The sequence below is a fragment of the Oryctolagus cuniculus genome, chromosome 2 (genome assembly GCF_051225735.1).
Source record: "Oryctolagus cuniculus isolate XC-2025 breed Fujian yellow rabbit chromosome 2, ASM5122573v1, whole genome shotgun sequence".
Classification (NCBI taxonomy): Eukaryota; Metazoa; Chordata; class Mammalia; order Lagomorpha; family Leporidae; genus Oryctolagus; species Oryctolagus cuniculus.
This window is the reverse complement of record NC_142868.1, coordinates 132,459,936-132,477,642: the sequence shown is the minus strand read 5'-3', so window position 1 is coordinate 132,477,642 and position 17,707 is coordinate 132,459,936. Positions and strand designations below refer to the sequence as shown.

Below are 17,707 nucleotides of genomic sequence, written 5' to 3'. Positions count from 1 at the left end.
AACAGTTGTATAATAATGCAAATATACTTAATGCTACTGAACTGCTCATTTAAAAATAGTTAAGATAAATTTTACGTTATGTGCATTTTGCTAAAATTTTAAGAATTAATAATAATAATATTATTAAGGTGTTGGTAACGTACAATAGTAAATTTTGCAGGTTATTTAGAGAACTCTACACTCAAAGTTTGATGTTAAGTTAACAAGAATGGTGGCAGAGTTACCTGTTATTGGTATTAAAATTGAAAACAATAAAATTCAAACTCATATCACATAAGATTATGGTTTGCTTTTTAAGTAAAAAGTGCTATCTCACTTATTTAAAAATTGAATAGTAAATAAGTATAATTGATTACATTTATAGGTTAACAGAAAAACATATCACTCAATAGATGCAAAAATATATTTTTGCAAATGTAATTAAAATTCATGATTTTTTAAAAAAAGGCTGGAGTGGGAGTTTAGCCTGGCTTTTAAGACACCAGTACCGTGCACCTGAGTTTAATGCTCCGCTCCAGCTCCTGACTCCTGATTCCTGCCAAGGAAGATTCCGAAAGGCAGCAGTGATGGCTCAAGTAGTTGGGTTCCTGTCACCTGTGTGGGAGACCTAGAGGACATTCCTGTCTTCAGCCCTGGCTGTTGAGGGCATCTGGGGAGTGAACAAGTAAATAGGAGATTCTCCCTCTCCCTCTCCCTCTCCCTCTCTCCCCAACCCTCCTCCCTACCTCTCAAATGAAAAAAGTCAATGATGGGGAAGCTCCCCATGAGCTCTCCAGACGCCTCTCTTTGGCTATCAAAGTATCCAAATGTTCTAATATTGTACCTATGATATTACAATTGGAATGATCAGTTTATATGTTCTGTCTCCTAAACTGAAGTGGCATCTTATAAATTCTATTGTCCAAGCACCTAGTATGGTGCCTGCTAAGAGGAGGTTCTCATTAAGTGCTGGCTGGATGGCTGGGTGTTCAGATGGACAAACAGAACAGAGGACAGATGGAGGAATGGATGGACGCATGCATGAGAAGAGCAATCAGGCGTGGGGCTTGTATGCATAAGTCTTAGAGGATGTTTCTCACAGGTCTGAGGGTGAGCCATCTTGGAGATGGAAGGGACACCAGAGCTGCCTGTGGCTTCGATTGGGGACACCAAGCAGAGCACTTCCTCAGGACTGTGCAAGGACCACACGCAAGACAGAGCTTTACTCTGACACACACACTCTTCCCACAAGTCTTATGCCCCAGTGCCAATGGTAAAGGCTGCAGGAGTCAGGGGAAAGACAAGAGGGACAAAGAAGGCAGGGCAGGCTTAGCAAAGACAACCTCTGGATGGCCCATCCTGGAGTAACCCTGTAATCATGGTGCAAAGGTCAGCACGTCTTTTCTGTAAGGGGCTAAGAAGAAATATTTTAGGCTTTGACAGACATGTAGCATCTGTTACAACTGCTCACGTTTATCACTGTGGTACAAAATCAACCATCAATGAATGGGAGTATCTGCATTCCAATAAAACTTTTTTTAAAGAATTTTTATTTATTTTGAAAATCAGGGTTACACACACACACACACACAGAGAGAGAGAGAGAGAGAGAGAGAGAGAGAGAGAGAGAGAGTTTTCCACCCACTGGTTCACTCCCCAGATGGCCACAATGGCCAGGGCTGGGCCAGACCAAAGCCAGGAGCCAGGAGCTCCTTCCAGATCTCCCATGTAGGTGCAGGGGTCCAAGCACTTGGGCCATCTTCTGCTGCTTTCCCAGGCACATTAGCAGGGAGATGGGTCAGAAGTGGAGCAGCTGGGACATGAACCAGCACATATGGGATGCTGGCATTGGAAGCAGCAACTTTACCAGCTATGCCACAATGCTGGTCCCTCCAATAAAATTTGATTTCCAGAACTAGACAGTGGCCTCTCGTTGGCCAATGGGCCACATCTGCGGACTTTCCACCTTGATCCTTGATACTCCAAGGACCAGCAACAACATCAGCATTACAGGGGAACTTATTAGATTTGCATAAACTTGGGCATGAGACGAACTGAATCAGAATCTCATTTCCCAGGAGGCCCAGTCCAGTTTGAGAAGTGCTCTGCACAACCTTCCTGACCCCTTTCAGCATGGGTGCTAAGACGCTGTCAACACAGAGGCTCAGGAATATTTCACTTAGTGCCATCTTTACAAATCTGATATGGGCCAGGAGGAACTCTCTCATATACTTCAGTTCTCCAAGCAGTTAGAGTCCCTTGTGAGGCACCAGGCCACAGGGTGGGACTTGACAGATGACAATCTGTTCAGAGCAGCTGCCAATGAGACAAGGTCTACAGAAGTTACAAAAGCAATGAACCCCAGAGCCAATCTACTCTCAAATTCTGCTCCCTATGCCTTCCCTTTTCAGGGATGGAACATCTTCAAGTAGCTCTGAAAACCTCTTTTTCCCCCCAAAGATTTATTTATTTGAAAGGCAGAGTTGTGGGGGAGGGAGGGAGGGAGGGAATAGAGAGAGAGAAAGAGAGATCTTTATCCATTGGTTCCATCCCCAAATGGCTGCAACAGCCGGGACTATGCCAGACCAAAGCCAGGAGCCAGGAGCTTCTTCCAAGTCTCCTAAGTGAGTGTCAGGTACTCAGACCATATGCTTCCGCTTCTTCCCAGGTGCATTAGCAGGGAGCTGGATTGGAAGTAGAGCAGCCAGAACACAAACCAGCGCCCATATGGGACGCTGGCATCACAGCCAGTGGCGGCTTTACCTGCTACACCACAACACCAGCTCCATTGACTGACTACCTTTTACTCGCTGTTTGCCTTACAATTTCTCGGTCTCCTACCAAGATAAAGGGAAAACTCATGAAGTCTCCACTCCCAAGTGCAACTGTGTGCTCTGCATCTCAAGGAAGCTCCCCATCACCGATTAGCTCCTCGAACACTGGTTCGCAACCTGAAGTAGTTTTGCCCCCCAGGGACCAATTGACAATATCTAGAGACATTTTTGGTTCTCAAACTACAGTGGGGAATGATACTGGCATCTAGTGGGTAGGGGCCAAGGATGACGCTAAACATCCTGCAATGCCCCGGACAGGCCCCCAGTCTGAAGAACTGTCCATTCCGAAGCATTTTCACAGTGCCCAGCCTGAGACACCTGCCTAGAACAAACATCACTAGTTCACCAACCAGCCTCAGCCATGCTCAGGGCTTGTGGACCTTGTGTGCATCACCAGAAAGATGTCAAGGTGGGGGCTGCTGGGCAGCCCTCGGCACCTTGATCAGGGAAGCACAGGTCCAAGCCCTGGACCAGCAACTCAATATTCCCGATCACAGGAGCGCCCTGCCCAGGCTCTGGGAGGATGACACAATAACTAAGCCCTCCAGAGGCACATTGCACACCAACACATACATTTATTTATTTATTTATTTATTTCAAAATGCTGTTTTATTCAGGGATAAATGAAAATAAATTTAACTAATTATTTATTTGAAAGGTGGAGTGACTGAGAGAGGGAGACACACATACACATACACATTCACACACTCACACACACACACACACACTGATAAAGAGACACCTTCCATTTGCTGATTACTCCTCACATGCCTCAAACAGCTAGGATTGGGCCAGGCCAAAGTCAGGAGCCAGGAACTCCATCTGGGTTTCCTGTGTTGGTGATAGGAACCCAAATACTTGGGTCATCACCTGCTCCTCCCAGGCCCATGATCAGGAAGTCTGATCAGAAGCAGAGGAAGGACATTATCCCAGGCATTTTGCAAATAAGCTTATTTTATAAGTCTCCTAATAAGCTCTTACTGAAAACCTTCAGATTGAGACTGGGAACACATAACCTTATGTTCTCTTTCTTAAGTAATCTATGTATTGGAATAACATCAATCTGAATGTTTCATTAAAGAAACAAATTGTGAGGCACCCATGTTTCTTTTCCTTTGTAGACACCTAATAGGCTTTAATATACAGTGAAGTGGAATTATTGGTCATCTCACTGAACTCTCATCTTGCCTAGATGATTGCATAGAGCTGACCAACACATTTATTAATTTCTAGATGGAGAGCCACTTGGCACAAGATCTAGACTGGTTCCTCCTTTAGATACGTCAGTCCCAAGGATTACGTTGGCAAGGACAGAATTATGACTTAGGAGCTAGATATTTACAGAGCAAGGGCTCTCTCCCAGCAATAACTCATGGGATTAACCTTATCCCACTCTAGAGAAAAAAATCTTCTGTAGAAAACATTATGGAGGGGGCCGGTGCTATGGCATAGCAGGTAAAGCCACTGCCTCCAGTGCGGGCATCCCATATGGGCAGCAGTTCAAGTCCTGGCTGCTCCACTTCTGATCCAGCTCTCTGCTATGCCTGAGAAAGCAGTAGAGGATGGTCCAACTCCTTGGGCCCCTGTAACTGTGTGGGAGACCCAGAGGAAGTTCCTGGCTCCTGGCTTTGGATCGGCGCAGCTCAGGCTGTTGTGGCCAACTGGGGAGTAAAACAGCAGATAGAAGACCTCTCTCTCTCTCTCTCTCTCTCTCTCTGCCTCTCCTTCTCTCTGTGTGTAACTCTGACTTTCAAATAAACAAATAAATTGAGCTGGGCTGTGGTGCAGAGGGTGAAAGCCCTGGCCTGAAGCACCGTCATCCCATATGGGTGCTGGTTCTAGTCCCAGCTGCTGCTCCTCTTCTGATCCAGCTCTCTGCTATAGCCTGGGAAAGCAGTAGAAGATGGCCCAAGTCCTTGGGTCCCTGTACCCATGTGGAGACCTGGAAGAAGCTCCTGGCTCCTGGCTTTGGATCAGCACAGTTACAGCCATTTAAGCCATCTGGAGAGTGAACTAGCAGATGGAAGACCTCTCTCTCTTTCTCTACCTTTCTCTGTAACTCTTTCAAATAAATAAAATAAATTTAAAAAAAAAATATTTTAATAAAAAAGAAAAAAGCATTAAGGGGCTAGTCTGCCAGCATCAGCTACATTCTCTTTGGGTAGCACCTACCAATTCTTACAAATCTCTCATTCATCTATGGCCCAAAGATCCTTCACCTATCACTGATGAACGGCAGCCAATGGGCAAGAGACAGCTTCTTTAGGGAAGAATCTTGTTTTCCTGACCACACGCTGGTCTCCTGATGAAGATGGCAATAAACCCTGTCTTGCGAGCATCATCTCTCAGACTGAATGGCTAATAGCATTGCATGGTATCTTACTTTCACTAGCTTCCATTTTCCAGGTAAATCATTCTCAGTGTTGCAAATCCATATTCTCCCCAGGCGTTTGAGCCTGCCCATTTACACTGAGTGACAAAGTTTAAAATGCAAGATACCTGGCGATATCCATTTCATTTCATATATATTTCAGTAGAAGTAATGGGCATCCTCTGGGAAGCCTGCATACGGGTGACTATATCTTGTTATATAGTACTCAGCAGGTGGAAATCTCGTTATCTCATTAGCTACCTGTGCAGAAGTGTGCTGTCAGGAGCAGAGACGTATCTGGTAGGAAGAGTTCATCCCTGAAGATGTTGGGCTCAGAAAGCAGAGGACTTGGCTGGCCCCAGTTGGCGTCTGAGATTCTGAAAGAAAAAAGAAGCAACAGAGAGAATATCACATACCCAGGACAGCCCAACACGTCGTGGACCAAGTGGTACCAGGAACCCAACAGAGAAGCCTTGGTGGTATGTGTGTATCTTTAGAGAGATGAATAGCACCCCCAGAGATGAGAAATCCCCTTGCCAGAGTTTGTTCTAGAATTTGGATCAGACAGTCTGAAAAATCAACCTCCCAAGGTCATAACAGAAAGGAAGCAAAAGGAACAAGATCAAAGACACCTGCTTCCTCTTCGCTTCCAACAGCCAAAGCCTACAAAACTGCTACAGTAGGACACGTGGGCCCAGCCCTTTGTCAGTGAAGTTTACAGGGCAGCCCCTCTGGAGCAGGGAGGGAGGAAATTTGGTTCCCAAACAATGAGGCCCAGATGGGCCATGAACTGAAGTCTGACGCAGCTCTGTGTGGGCACTAAAAACCTGGAAATGCTGACGTGTGGATTCCCAGAGGTTCCTTCCACGCACAAGAAGCAAGTCCTCTGTGCAACCCACTAGGAAGCTCCCTCCTGCTGCCAGCTTCATTGCAGAGTTTGTAGTTAGAATGAAGTCAGTCCCTGAGCTCCCGGAGCACTGAGCAGCCCCTGCTCCATATGGACACACTCATTCAGTGTCACCGCTGCATCCTGCCTACTCCCATAGCACTACTGACGTCTGTCTGTGCCTTTATGGATACTTGCCTCAGCTGCTTCTGCCCCATAAAGGATTTATGCTTCCTCCTTCTCTGTGTTTTACTGGTCAAGAAATTAAGAACAAAAAAGAAAAGGAAATTCAAAGTGCTGGATTAGTGCTTTACAGACCGATGTACCAAAGAGCAGAAGCAGGTCTTTGAGGCCCACGAACTTCCACTCTGCACCTGTGAGAAACGTCAAGGGCTGAATAGAAGGCGATCACACAGAGTCGGATGGCAAAAAGCTTGAGTGCAAAGACAGCTCCCACATGACAGACGAGCCAGAGAATACACAAGGCCCCCGAGAAATGACTGCAGAGAGAAACCCTGATTTTCTCCCTAGGACTGATAAGCACTCTATGTGACACATCGAACACGCTAGCCTGCCAGTCACTGGTTTGCTTTGCTCCAGTACTCTTCCCCTCCAACCTACCATGGTGATTCACTTCCAGGGACACATCCTGGACCAGGCCACCACCTGGAAAGGCTCCTCCATCTCCGAAGTCTGGGCTGTGAACTCCTCGAGAGCAGGGACCACGTCTGAACTCCTCTTTGTTCCCAGAGCCTCCCACAGGAAGCGCACACAGCTAATTCGCAGTGACTTGGATGAATGACTCACCCAGAATCCCACTCTTCAATTAGAAACTTCTCTCCTATTTCTCCCACGCCTGGAATCAAAGTAAACACGCTCCAGCCTCTCAGACTGCTAGCTTCTCCTCCTCTCCACGCTCACCACGTTCATGCTTTCATCCTAGGTGTGTTTTCCACGTGCAGCCTATGCTGGCGACCACAGCTACACCTCTGCTCTAACCAGGGCCCTTCTGCTTCCCTCCCTCCACCCCAAGTCTAACCCACAAACCCCTCAACCTCCCCCCACTTGCTCTCCAGCCCACAGTCCAACTGCTTCTGAAAGGAAAAAATAAAATCATTTTATTTTTTATTTATGTGCTTACGTCACTGTAAATGTTTCGTTTACAAACTCAATCCATTGAGGCTTTGATGTTGCTTGGAAGTACTATATGTATATCCCTGATGTCACTTTCTCATTCCGTAGAGAAAATCTATCAAATCTCTGATTGCTTTTTCAGGCTCACCTGTCTATCCTCGCCTCTTCCAAGCTTCCCACTTCCCAGAAAATAAAGGTCACTCTATGTGAACTATAACTTCCTTTCCTTCGACCTCAGTCTGACCTTCTCCATCCTGTGCTTTTGATCAAATATTTATTTTTTCTTCCTACAACACATTGTTCCATGAATAACTGACTCTTATTTCACTTTTCCTTTTTTACTGATCTGCATGTAGCTTCATAAATAGGTAGGCAGACGCATGGTTGGATAGATGGGTGGGTGGGTGGGTGGATGGACAGATAGATGACATGAATATATGGATATTATATACATGTATAATTCTCTCTCAAACTTTCTCTCAGTATCTTCCATTCCCCTCACTTTCTTCCCTGTCCCTTGATTTGTGTGTACATAAACATATACATGACTATACATATGGATATACACGTCTCTGTGTATTTATATATGCGTATATGTACCTTTGTCCTTTCCAAACTACTCTCTCAATCTTTGTATCTATTCACTCTCTATAAATTTATTTAATTGCCCCCTCTTAAATAATCTCCTATTTGTTCCATTTCCCCTGTAGATCCTTGTCACTCACTCTCCTTCCCTTCACTGCCAAACATCTTCATAGAAACTTACACTTCCTCTTTTCATCTCTTCCATCATTCAGTCTTTGCCCTGAAAAAAATCCGGCCTTGTATCCAGCCTGTCTATGAAAGAATCGTCAGCAGGGTGGCCGAGTTGAGACAATCAGGTCTGCACTTCCAATGAGTGCTCCGGGATGGAGACTACGAGCTCCCAGCTGTTGGGGATCTCACATCACATCCTCCACAGATGCTGGTTAGCGCAGTGCCTGGCATGTAAGTTTTTTAAAACACATTCTGTCAAGGTAAAGGGAAGCTAGATGTGTGGGCTAAAACTGCTGACACGGGATTTAAAACGGAATCAATAGGTGTTGAACCATCTGTCGCATAATGCCTGAAACTCCAGAAAAGAAATTTGTCTTGATTGTAACACAGAGCTATGCTACAGAATCAGAGTTCAGACCTGGTATGGGCCCCATCAAGACTCACGTGACCACAGACCACGGAAATCCCAGTGCTATTACAGCAGAGATGGGACACGAAGAACAGGACTAGGCAGAGGTCAGTCCTAGGAATGGCACACCATTAACCCACTGCAGTGCACTCTAGCCTGGAGGCAGACTACCTTCCTATATGAGGCAGGGCCTGCTTGTCAATAAATATTTGCTAAGCCCTACTAGAACCATTTATTCAGCAAAGCAGTCTACTGCTCCCAAGAGACAGAAAATGCCTTGAAGGAAAGTCTATGTCGTAGTCACCTCTGTGTCCAGTGCTTGACTCAATTAAGTGCTTTCTTTGAATGAGTAAATACAGAAAGGAATAAATATGGTCAGCAAAAGACATTTGCAACCCAGCTACTTATAATGCAAACAGAATAAACTGTAAAAGGAATGCAGATTAAATAGTATGGGGCATTTGGGAAAGAGTAGCTAATTCCAATAATAGGGTAGCAATAGTGAGATCCCACGAAGACTTCAGAGAGGTAGCATTCAAATTGAACGTTGAACTACTGAGTATTAATTTAATACCTAATTATACTAACAGCTCACATTTTCCAAGACCTTCCTTTATAACCAGGCAATTTGCTAAAGGTATTATGCAGATATTTAATTTAAGCCTCTTAACAATCCTGTGAAGTGAGTGCTACTATCTCCCTTTTTAGAAGGTAAAACTGAGGCATGGGAAGTTAAAGTTATCCAAGATCACAGTTTGCAAATGTTGGAGTTTGAATTTTTTTAAAAAAGATTTATTTATTTATTTATTTGAAAGGCAGAGCAATAAAGAGGGCAAGAGAGAACAAGGGAGAAAGGGAGGGAAGAAGAAAAGGAAAGGGAGAGACAGAGACAGAGATATAGAGAGAGACATCTTCCATCCACTAGTTCACTCTCCAAATGGCCACAAGGGCATGGGCTGGGCCAAGCAAAAGCCAGGAAGCAGAATCTCCATCTGGGTCTCCCATGTGGGTGTCAAGGGCCCAAGTACTTGCACCATCTTCCACTACCTTCACAGATGCATTAGCAGGCATCTGGATAAGAAGTGAGACTGCCAGGGCTCAAACTGGCACTCTGATATAGGATGCTGGCATTGCGGGCAGCAGGTTAGCTCACTGTGACACAACACCTGCCGCTAACATTGCAATTTAAATTTAAGCATCCCAACTCCAGTGCTTTTAACTTATAGACTATACTTGCCAAGAGTAAAGAAAGGCACTGAAGACAGAAGAAAGAACATGAGCTAAAATATATGGGACATCTGAAGCAAAGAGCTGTACAAAAGGACTTAATAAAAATTGAAGATGGAGGGGCTGGTGCTGTGGTGAAGCAGGTAAAGCCACAGTCTGCAGTGCCAGCAACCCATATGGGTGCTGGCTTGAGACATGGCTGCTCCACTTTCGATCCAACTCTGCTATGGCCTGAGAAAGAAGTAGAAGATGTCCCAAGTCCTTGGGCCCCTGCACCCACGTGGGAGACCCAGAAGAAGCTCCTGGCTCCTGGATTCAGACTGGTCCAGCTCTAGCCGTTGAGGCCATTTGGGGAGTAAACCAGTGGATGGAAGATTCTCTCTGCCTCTGCTCTGCCTCTCTCTAACTTTGCCTTTCAAATAAATAAATAAACCTTCATTTAAAATATGAAGATGGAAAGGACAGAATTGGATCTTGGAGAATTTGTAGTGCCTTACAGAGGTTAAACTTAATTTTACAGGCAATAAATAATATCAACAGGAGAAAGACATGGTCAGTTCTGCATTCTACAAAGAAAAGGCTGGGACTGGCACTGTGATATAGTTGGTAAAGACACCACCTGCAGTGCTGGCATCCCATATAGGTGCTGGTTCAAGTCCCCACTGCTCCACTTTCGATCCACCTCCTTGCTAATGTGCCTGGGAAAGCAGTGGAACAAGGCTCAAGTACTTAAGCCCCTGCACCCATGTGGGAGACCTGGAAGAAGCTCCTGGCTCCTGGCTTTTAGATCAACCAAGTTCTTTTGCGGAGTGAACCAGCAGATGGAAGATCTAGCTCTTTCTCTGTCTCTTATCTCTCTCTGTTTCTCTGTCTGTCTCTCTTTCTCCCATCTCTGTAATTCTGCCTTTCAAATAAATAAATAAATCTTAAAAAAAAATAACTACAGACAAATCAAAATGCTATTCTAAAAAATATTCATATAACCCAATGAAGGGAAGAAACAGAAAACAAAAACAAACAAAAAAACACAAAAGGAACAGAGGACAAAAATCAAAATGGCAAACTTAGGTACTACCATATCAATACATTTAATGTCAATTATCTAAATATAGCAATTAGCTATTGGCAAAGTCAATTAAAAAATCATGACTCGGGGGCCAGCACTGTGGCATAACAGGTTAAGTTGCCATCTGCAATGCCAGCAACTCGTAAGTGTGCCATTTTTATTCCTGCTGCTCCACTTCCAATCCAGTTCCCTGCTAATGTGCCTAGGAAAGCAGCAGAGGATGGCCCAAGTCCTTGGGCCCCTGCACCCACACAGAAGACCCGAAAGAAGCTCCTGGCTTTGGCCTAGCTGAGCCCTGGCCATTGAGGCCATTTGGAGAGTGAACCAGTGGATCAAAGATCTCTTTCTCTCTCTCCTTCTCTCTGTAATTCTGCCTTTCAAATAAATAAATATTTTTTTTAAAGGATACTGGACCGCTATCTCACACTGGATACAAAAATTAACTTAATATGGATTACCAAAGACCTAATTGAAGCCATTAAAACTATAAACTCTTAGAAGAAAATTGTAAAAAAGCACGACTGGGGTTGGACATTTGGCCTAGTAGTTAAAATGCCAGTTAAGATGCTCACATCCTGTATGAGAGAACCACACTTCAATTCCAGAGTACTAAGCTCTGACTCCAGATTACAACCTTCTGCTAGTGCAGACCCTGAGAGAGGGTAATAATGGTTCAAGTAATTGAGAGTACGTGAGAGGAATCAGCCTACCCAATTTCAGTAAGGACAACACTGCTAACTTAATCAAGACTCTGTGTTATTACAAAGGGATGGATACACAGATCAATGGAACTTCAACAGAGAACCTAGATATAGACCCACACAAATAGTACCAACTGATTTTTGACAAACATTCAATCAATTCAATGCAGGAAGATAGTCCTTCAACAAACAATGCTTTAGGAACTGGATAATCATAAGCAAAAATGTAGTCTTTGACCTCAACTTCACATCTTATATTAAAAGTTAACTCTAAATGGACCCCAGACTTAAATGTAGAATGTAAAATAATGACACTTTAAGAAAAAAATAAAAGGAGAAAACTTTCAGTCAAGTAAAGAATTCTTAGACTTGACACTAAAAGTACTATTCATGTCAGGGAAAATGAATAATGTGGGCTTCGGCAAAATTAACATTTCCTCTGTGAAAGACCTTCTTAAAGGGGATGAAAAGTGAAATACAAAAAAAAAGATAAAGTATTTTCAAATTATATAATCTAAGAAGAAGTATCTAGAATATATATACAGAACTCTCAAACACAATAACAAAAAGCAATCATATTACCCCAGAAAAAAATGAATGCTTACATTATGCAAAACCTTTGATATTTAAAGCTGCTTTATTTGTAATAGCCAAAAACTTTAAAAAAATCTATATTTCATTCAGTCAGTGAATATTTAAACAAACACTGGTACATCTATACCATGGAATACAACTCAGCAATAAACAAGGAATAAACCAGATATATGCAATATATGCAACAACCTGGATAAGTATCAAGAGAATTCCACTGAATGAAAAAGTTCACTCCCAAAATATTGCATATTCTATGATTTCACTTATATAACATTCTAAATGACAAAATTATAGAAACAGGCAACAAATTAGTGGTTGGCTGGGGCTAAGGAAGGGGTGAGATCAAAAAGGAAGTAATTATAGATACAAAAGGGCAACACAAAAGATCACTGTGATGACAGAAATGTCCTGTATCTTGATTGTTTCAAGGTCCACATCCTGGTTGGGAAACTGTACTATAGTTTTATAAGATGTTATCATTGAGGAAAACTTGTTAAGTGGAACATAGACTCTCTATATTATTTATTGCAATGACATGCGAATCTGAAATTATCTCCAACAAAGATCTAAGTTAGGAGATATTATTTAATGAATGTTCTCTAGAGTCATTCTGAATCATAACCTGCATATTAAAGTTTGAGCAATAATAATCTAAAAGTTCCAACATAGTCATATCCTGTTTCTCATGAAGAAGACTAAGGGATCAAAGTGTTTGATTTTGAGAATTCCTGGAGGAAAGGACCATGAGAGTTTTCCTTTTCCAGAAAATGAAGAGATTACATATAAATTAGAGTTGGTTTGCATGGTGCCCAAAACATGGACTGATATACAGAAAAGTTCACACACATCAAGATTAATCAAGCCTGGGTTTAAAATTGAGCTCTACCATTTCCTAGTTTTAAGAATGGACAAGTTAGTTAACCTCTTTGAACTGCTATCTCCTCATTTTTATTTAAATTTTTTTCATCTTCTCATTTTTTTAAACAAGGCTAATAATTCCTACCTCAATTCATCAATCAGAGTCTAGGTAGAGAAATAGAAACCACATTATATTTGCAAGAGAAGAAATTCAATACAGGGATTGACTGTAGTGATAAAGTTATAAGTAGGTAGCAGATGACAGAGAAGCTGTGATTTGAAAATGGCTGCAAGAGATGACAAAGAGTTTAAAGATCTTCTCAATTTGTTACGATTATAGCAAGATGAAAGTTGGAATGAGGTCCTACGGGATGGTATCACTCTGTAATCCAGATATTAACAATCATAGGCAGCAGGTTGCTGCAGGGACAAAGGTAGGAGGCAGTGTTGCCAGATCCCAGGAGCCCAGGTCAGCAGGAAAAATAGGGAACCATGGAGGCCCCAAAGAGTGGGAACGGGAGCTGTGAAGCAGATGTTTGAAAAAGAGTAAGAGGAAGGAAAGACTCTGGCCTCCTTTGGCCCCTACCCTCCAACCTCCCCCTGCTGCCTTTGTTGGCCAAATCTAGAAGGAAGTCAGGAACCCTTACGCCTGGCAAAGGCACCTCCAAGTCAGCACTGCTGCGAAGTGCAGCGCAGGGATCAGAACAGCTTCAGGTCTGGTGCGTTCAGAAGGTGTTTGTGAGGATGCTCAATGAGTGATGACTACAGTTCTCAGGACAGCACTGAGAACCACATTTCGTATCTGAACACACAGACACACACGCTAGGGCTCATGTCACATGGACTTTGCCAAGAGTCATTTTCCCAGTGAGCACCATCTCTGAGAAATGTGAAAAGCAGGTCTGTCCTGAAGTTTCACTGCACAGAGCAAATGTTGAATTTCCACAGCTGCCGGCTTCAGCCTACCCAAAGGAATAGCGTTAGTGAAACATTAATCTCTGAGAAAGCCATACTGGGGTACGACTGCACAGTAATTCAAGCAGCATGTGCAGAATTTATTTAGTGTTTGGCTGGAAATGGTTTTAATTATGTGAAGTCTTCAGAATGAGAAGAAAGTGATTGAAGATGTTTGACTACATCAGTCATGGAGGCCCTGGCTGCCGCCAGACCGTTCTCCAATTTCAGTTTATTTCTGTAGTCCCAACCATAAACACAAAGGAAGCTCCCACGGAACTGATGACGGCATTGTCAGAAGCAAGATGCGATCACCAGTAAAAACAGCCAAGATAAAATACACCAGCACCAGCAGTCTAAGGACCTCCAGAGCCGCACGGACGGAGGTCAGGGGTCCACTCATGGGTCCCTACACACAGAGTAGGAACAGAGAAGTGAGAAGACAAAAGAATGCTGGAGTCCTGGGAGGCAGCATGCACACTGGTTTCACCAAAGGCTCCCAGCGAATGCAAGGTGCAGAGTATGTTCTGCATCTGCTGCGACCTTACACTTCCCCAGAATCACTGGAAAGGTGTGAGTTGGACTTGAAGTAGCACCTGGGAACAGGACCAGGGCCCATCTGTGAGGATCATGCAGGCACTAGGGATGGAGCCTTGCTGACAGAAGCATTCAGCTAACCCTGTACAGCTTAACAATGGTAAAAAATCAAAAGGCATAAGGTATTTCCTAAGAAGATAAAACACAAGAAGTTAGCAATAAAAGCAAGCTTTTAGCCTCTGCGTTCTGTCCATGGGCTTGGAGGCCCTGGCACTACCCAAGGGGCAGGGATTTCTGTCCCAAGAAGACCTTTATGAATTAGAACCTCAGGAAGGGGACAAGGATTCTCAGAGACAATCAAAAGTGAATCCTGTGAGGTAGAGCACATTTTGGTTAGATATGGGCAGCAAGGTTCTCTTGATCAGCTCCAGGTGGGTCCAGCAGAACTAATGCCCTGAAGTGGGTGTCGGTGTGGTGGTGAAGATGCAGCTTGGGACGTCCACATACCATATCTGAGTGCCTGGGTTTGAGAACTGGCTCTGCTCCCACTTCCAGCTTCCTGTTACTGTTTACCCTGGGAGGCAGCAGATGATGGATCAAGCAGTTGGATCCCCACCACCCACATGGGAGATCTGGTTTGAGTTCCTGGATCCTGACTTTGGTGTAGCCCAGTCTCAGCTGTTGGAAGTACTTGGAGAGTGAACATCTGGATGGGAGAACTCACTCTCTCTCTAAATAAAATAAATAAATGATTAAAAAAAATTGAAGTGATGCCCCAATATCTATGCCCAAAGCACAGGACCTACTGAAGTACTTACAGCCTCAAGTCAGAGAAGTGTGAGCACCAGTGTGGGCTGGTCCTAACTGGGCAGAGGAGGGAGGGAGCCAGACCGTGCTGGCCTGAAAAGGGAGTCTAGAATACTGAGGCTGAGGTACAGGTTGATAGAGTCTCTACCTGGATTTCCCAGAAATTCCTTTATAACAACATAATCCAATTTCATTCTACCAGTCCACCCACCTCCTCCTCTTCATAGTATCCTGAGCCTCCCACTCAGGCTCAAACCTGAGGGCCATCATGAATCCTTCCTATTCTCTGCCCTGAAAATACCAGCTCATGTCGTTTTTAACTCTCCATCTCCATCTCCATCGTCACTCCCTTAACTCCCCTCAACCCTCTCTAATTTCAGACAATGGTGCCAGGTTGAGCATTTGGAAACAGTATTCTATTCAAGCCACTTCTCTGTCCAAAACTGATAATGGATCCACATCACCTAGAGTAGAACACATATTTGATGCTGGAAATCAAAGCCCTTCCTGATTTCTTTTTTTTTTTTTTTTTTTTTTTTTTTTTTTTTTTTTTTTTTGACAGGCAGAGTGGACAGTGAGAGAGAGAGACAGAGAGAAAGGTCTTCCTTTTTGCCGCTGGTTCACCCTTCTAACCCAACCCAGTGTCAGGCAAACAGAACCACTCCCTCCTCTGTGTACTTCAACTCAGCTCTACCCCTAGATTTTGTTCTGCTTAGAGTGCACTCCTCTGCATCACTGCATTTCTGAGTCCTATAATCCCCTCCTGCAGGAACATCCTCTGATCCCCCCATGCCTGCCTAATTGCTCCTTCTCTTTGACTCTATAACTTCCTGTGTTGCTCCTTTGCACTGAGTAAATGCAAGAGTCTTTCAGGTTTTTCCATTGGGCCAAAAGCTCTTTGAAAATAAAGCCCTTCAGATGTCCTAACAGCACTCTGGCCTCAGAATCAGCCCTTAAGGCACGCGGATCTGGCTGAAAAGCCCATGAGAGTATTACAGGCATGGAAAGCCAAGACACTCTGACAAAAAAACAAACAAACAAAAAAAAAACCCTAAATGAAAGATCTCTGCAAGTGAGATCCCAGTGTAAAGAACGGGGCCATCAAAGAAGGAGGTACCTTTCTCTGAAGGGAGGAGAGAATTTCCACTCTGACTACGACCTTGTCTAAATATGATCAGAGTCAGTGAACTCAGGGGGCTTCCATAGCCTTGGCAACTCATGACAAGAGCCTAGGGTAATTACTGATGCCATAAACAAGAGTGTCAATTTGTTAAGTCAACAACAGGAGTCACTGTGCACTTACTCCTCATGTAGGATTTCTGTCCTTAATGTGCTATACATGGTGATTTAATGCTATAACTAGTACTCAAACAGTATTTTTCACTTTGTGTTTCTATGTGGGTGCAAACTGTTGAAATCTTTACTTAATATATGCTAAACTGATCTTCTGTATATAAAGAGAATTGAAAATGAATCTTGATGTGAATGGAAGGGGGGGAGGGAGCGGGAAAGGGGAGGGTTGTGGGTGGGAGGGAAGTTATGGGGGGAAGCCATTGTACTCCATAAGCTGTACTTTGGAAATTTATATTCATTAAATAAAAGTTAAAAAAAAAAGAAAATAAAGCCCTTATTATACTGGATTCTCCTTCAGACCCAAGAACACAGACTTTTCTAGTTTGTAAGAAGTACAAAGACATCTGAGAGACTATCTTCGGACAAGTATACTGGAGTCCAATTGTGACTTTAGAGTGATAAAGGCATTTGGGAGTTATCAGCAGAAATACAGCAACAGATGCAATAACCCTGAGAAAGGACATGGAATGTGAAGGGGGCCGGCACTGTGGCATAGCAGGTTAAAGCCCCAGCCTGCTGCACCAGCATCCCATATGGGCACTGGTTCAAGTCCTGGCTGCTCCACTTCCGATCCAGCTCTCTGCTATGGCCTGAGAAAGCAGTAGAAGATGGCCCAAGTCCTTGAGCCCCTGCACCCACATAGAGACCCTGAAGAAGCTCCTGGCTCCTGGCTTTGGATCAGCTTAACTCAGGCAGTTGTGGTCATTTGAGGAGTGAACCAGCGGATGGAAGACCTCCCTCTCCCTCTCCATCTCCCTCTCCCTCTCCCTCTCCCTCTCCCTCTCTCTGGCTCTTCCTCTCTCTCTCTATAACTCTATCTTTTAAATAAATAAAATAAATCTTTAAAAATAAAAAAAGAAATGTGAAGGCCCCTGGACCACCCTGCAAGTACACAACAGATAGTGGAGAATGTAGAAAGTGTCAGGAAGATTGGCAGGAAAGGATCTCGCGGAATGGAAAAGAATCACATTTGTGCCGTAACCCACATGAGAAGAGTTTCTGCTCCACCAACGCATGCTTGAATGATATGATCAGGTCCCATATGGGTTTTTTCTCTACAACTGCAAATAAAGCAGGACATGCTGCAGACTTGAGGATCCTTCATTCAGAACATGAAAAAAGGGGATCCAATTGCCGCCCTTGTATCCCCAACCAACATTTCTCAAGCGCAAGCTGCCATCCACTATGATTGGGTCTCCCAGGCCCAGTGCACCTGAGACATCTGCAGATGGGGAAAATTC

The 17,707-nt window shown here is 43.9% G+C and overlaps 1 protein-coding gene across 13 annotated transcripts in view; it reads right to left on the bottom strand.

Annotated features, from left to right (window-relative positions):
- EVA1A (eva-1 homolog A, regulator of programmed cell death) overlaps positions 1-17,707 on the bottom strand; it is a 61,087-nt gene that overhangs the window by 24,121 nt on the left and 19,259 nt on the right. For 9 of the 13 annotated variants that reach the window (XM_089327507.1, XM_017340495.4, XM_051842730.3 and 6 more), the window contains exon 2: positions 5,446-5,561. Coding sequence is in view for 1 of the 13 variants with exons in the window: in XM_017340495.4 (XP_017195984.1) it covers positions 5,446-5,561 (116 nt within the window). In the remaining 12 variants the exon portion in view is untranslated. Of the gene's footprint in view, positions 1-495; positions 598-5,445; positions 5,562-6,691; positions 6,927-17,707 lie in introns of those variants that run through there. The other 4 variants (XM_089327513.1, XM_008254192.5, XM_089327506.1 and 1 more) reach the window with 2 other exon arrangements.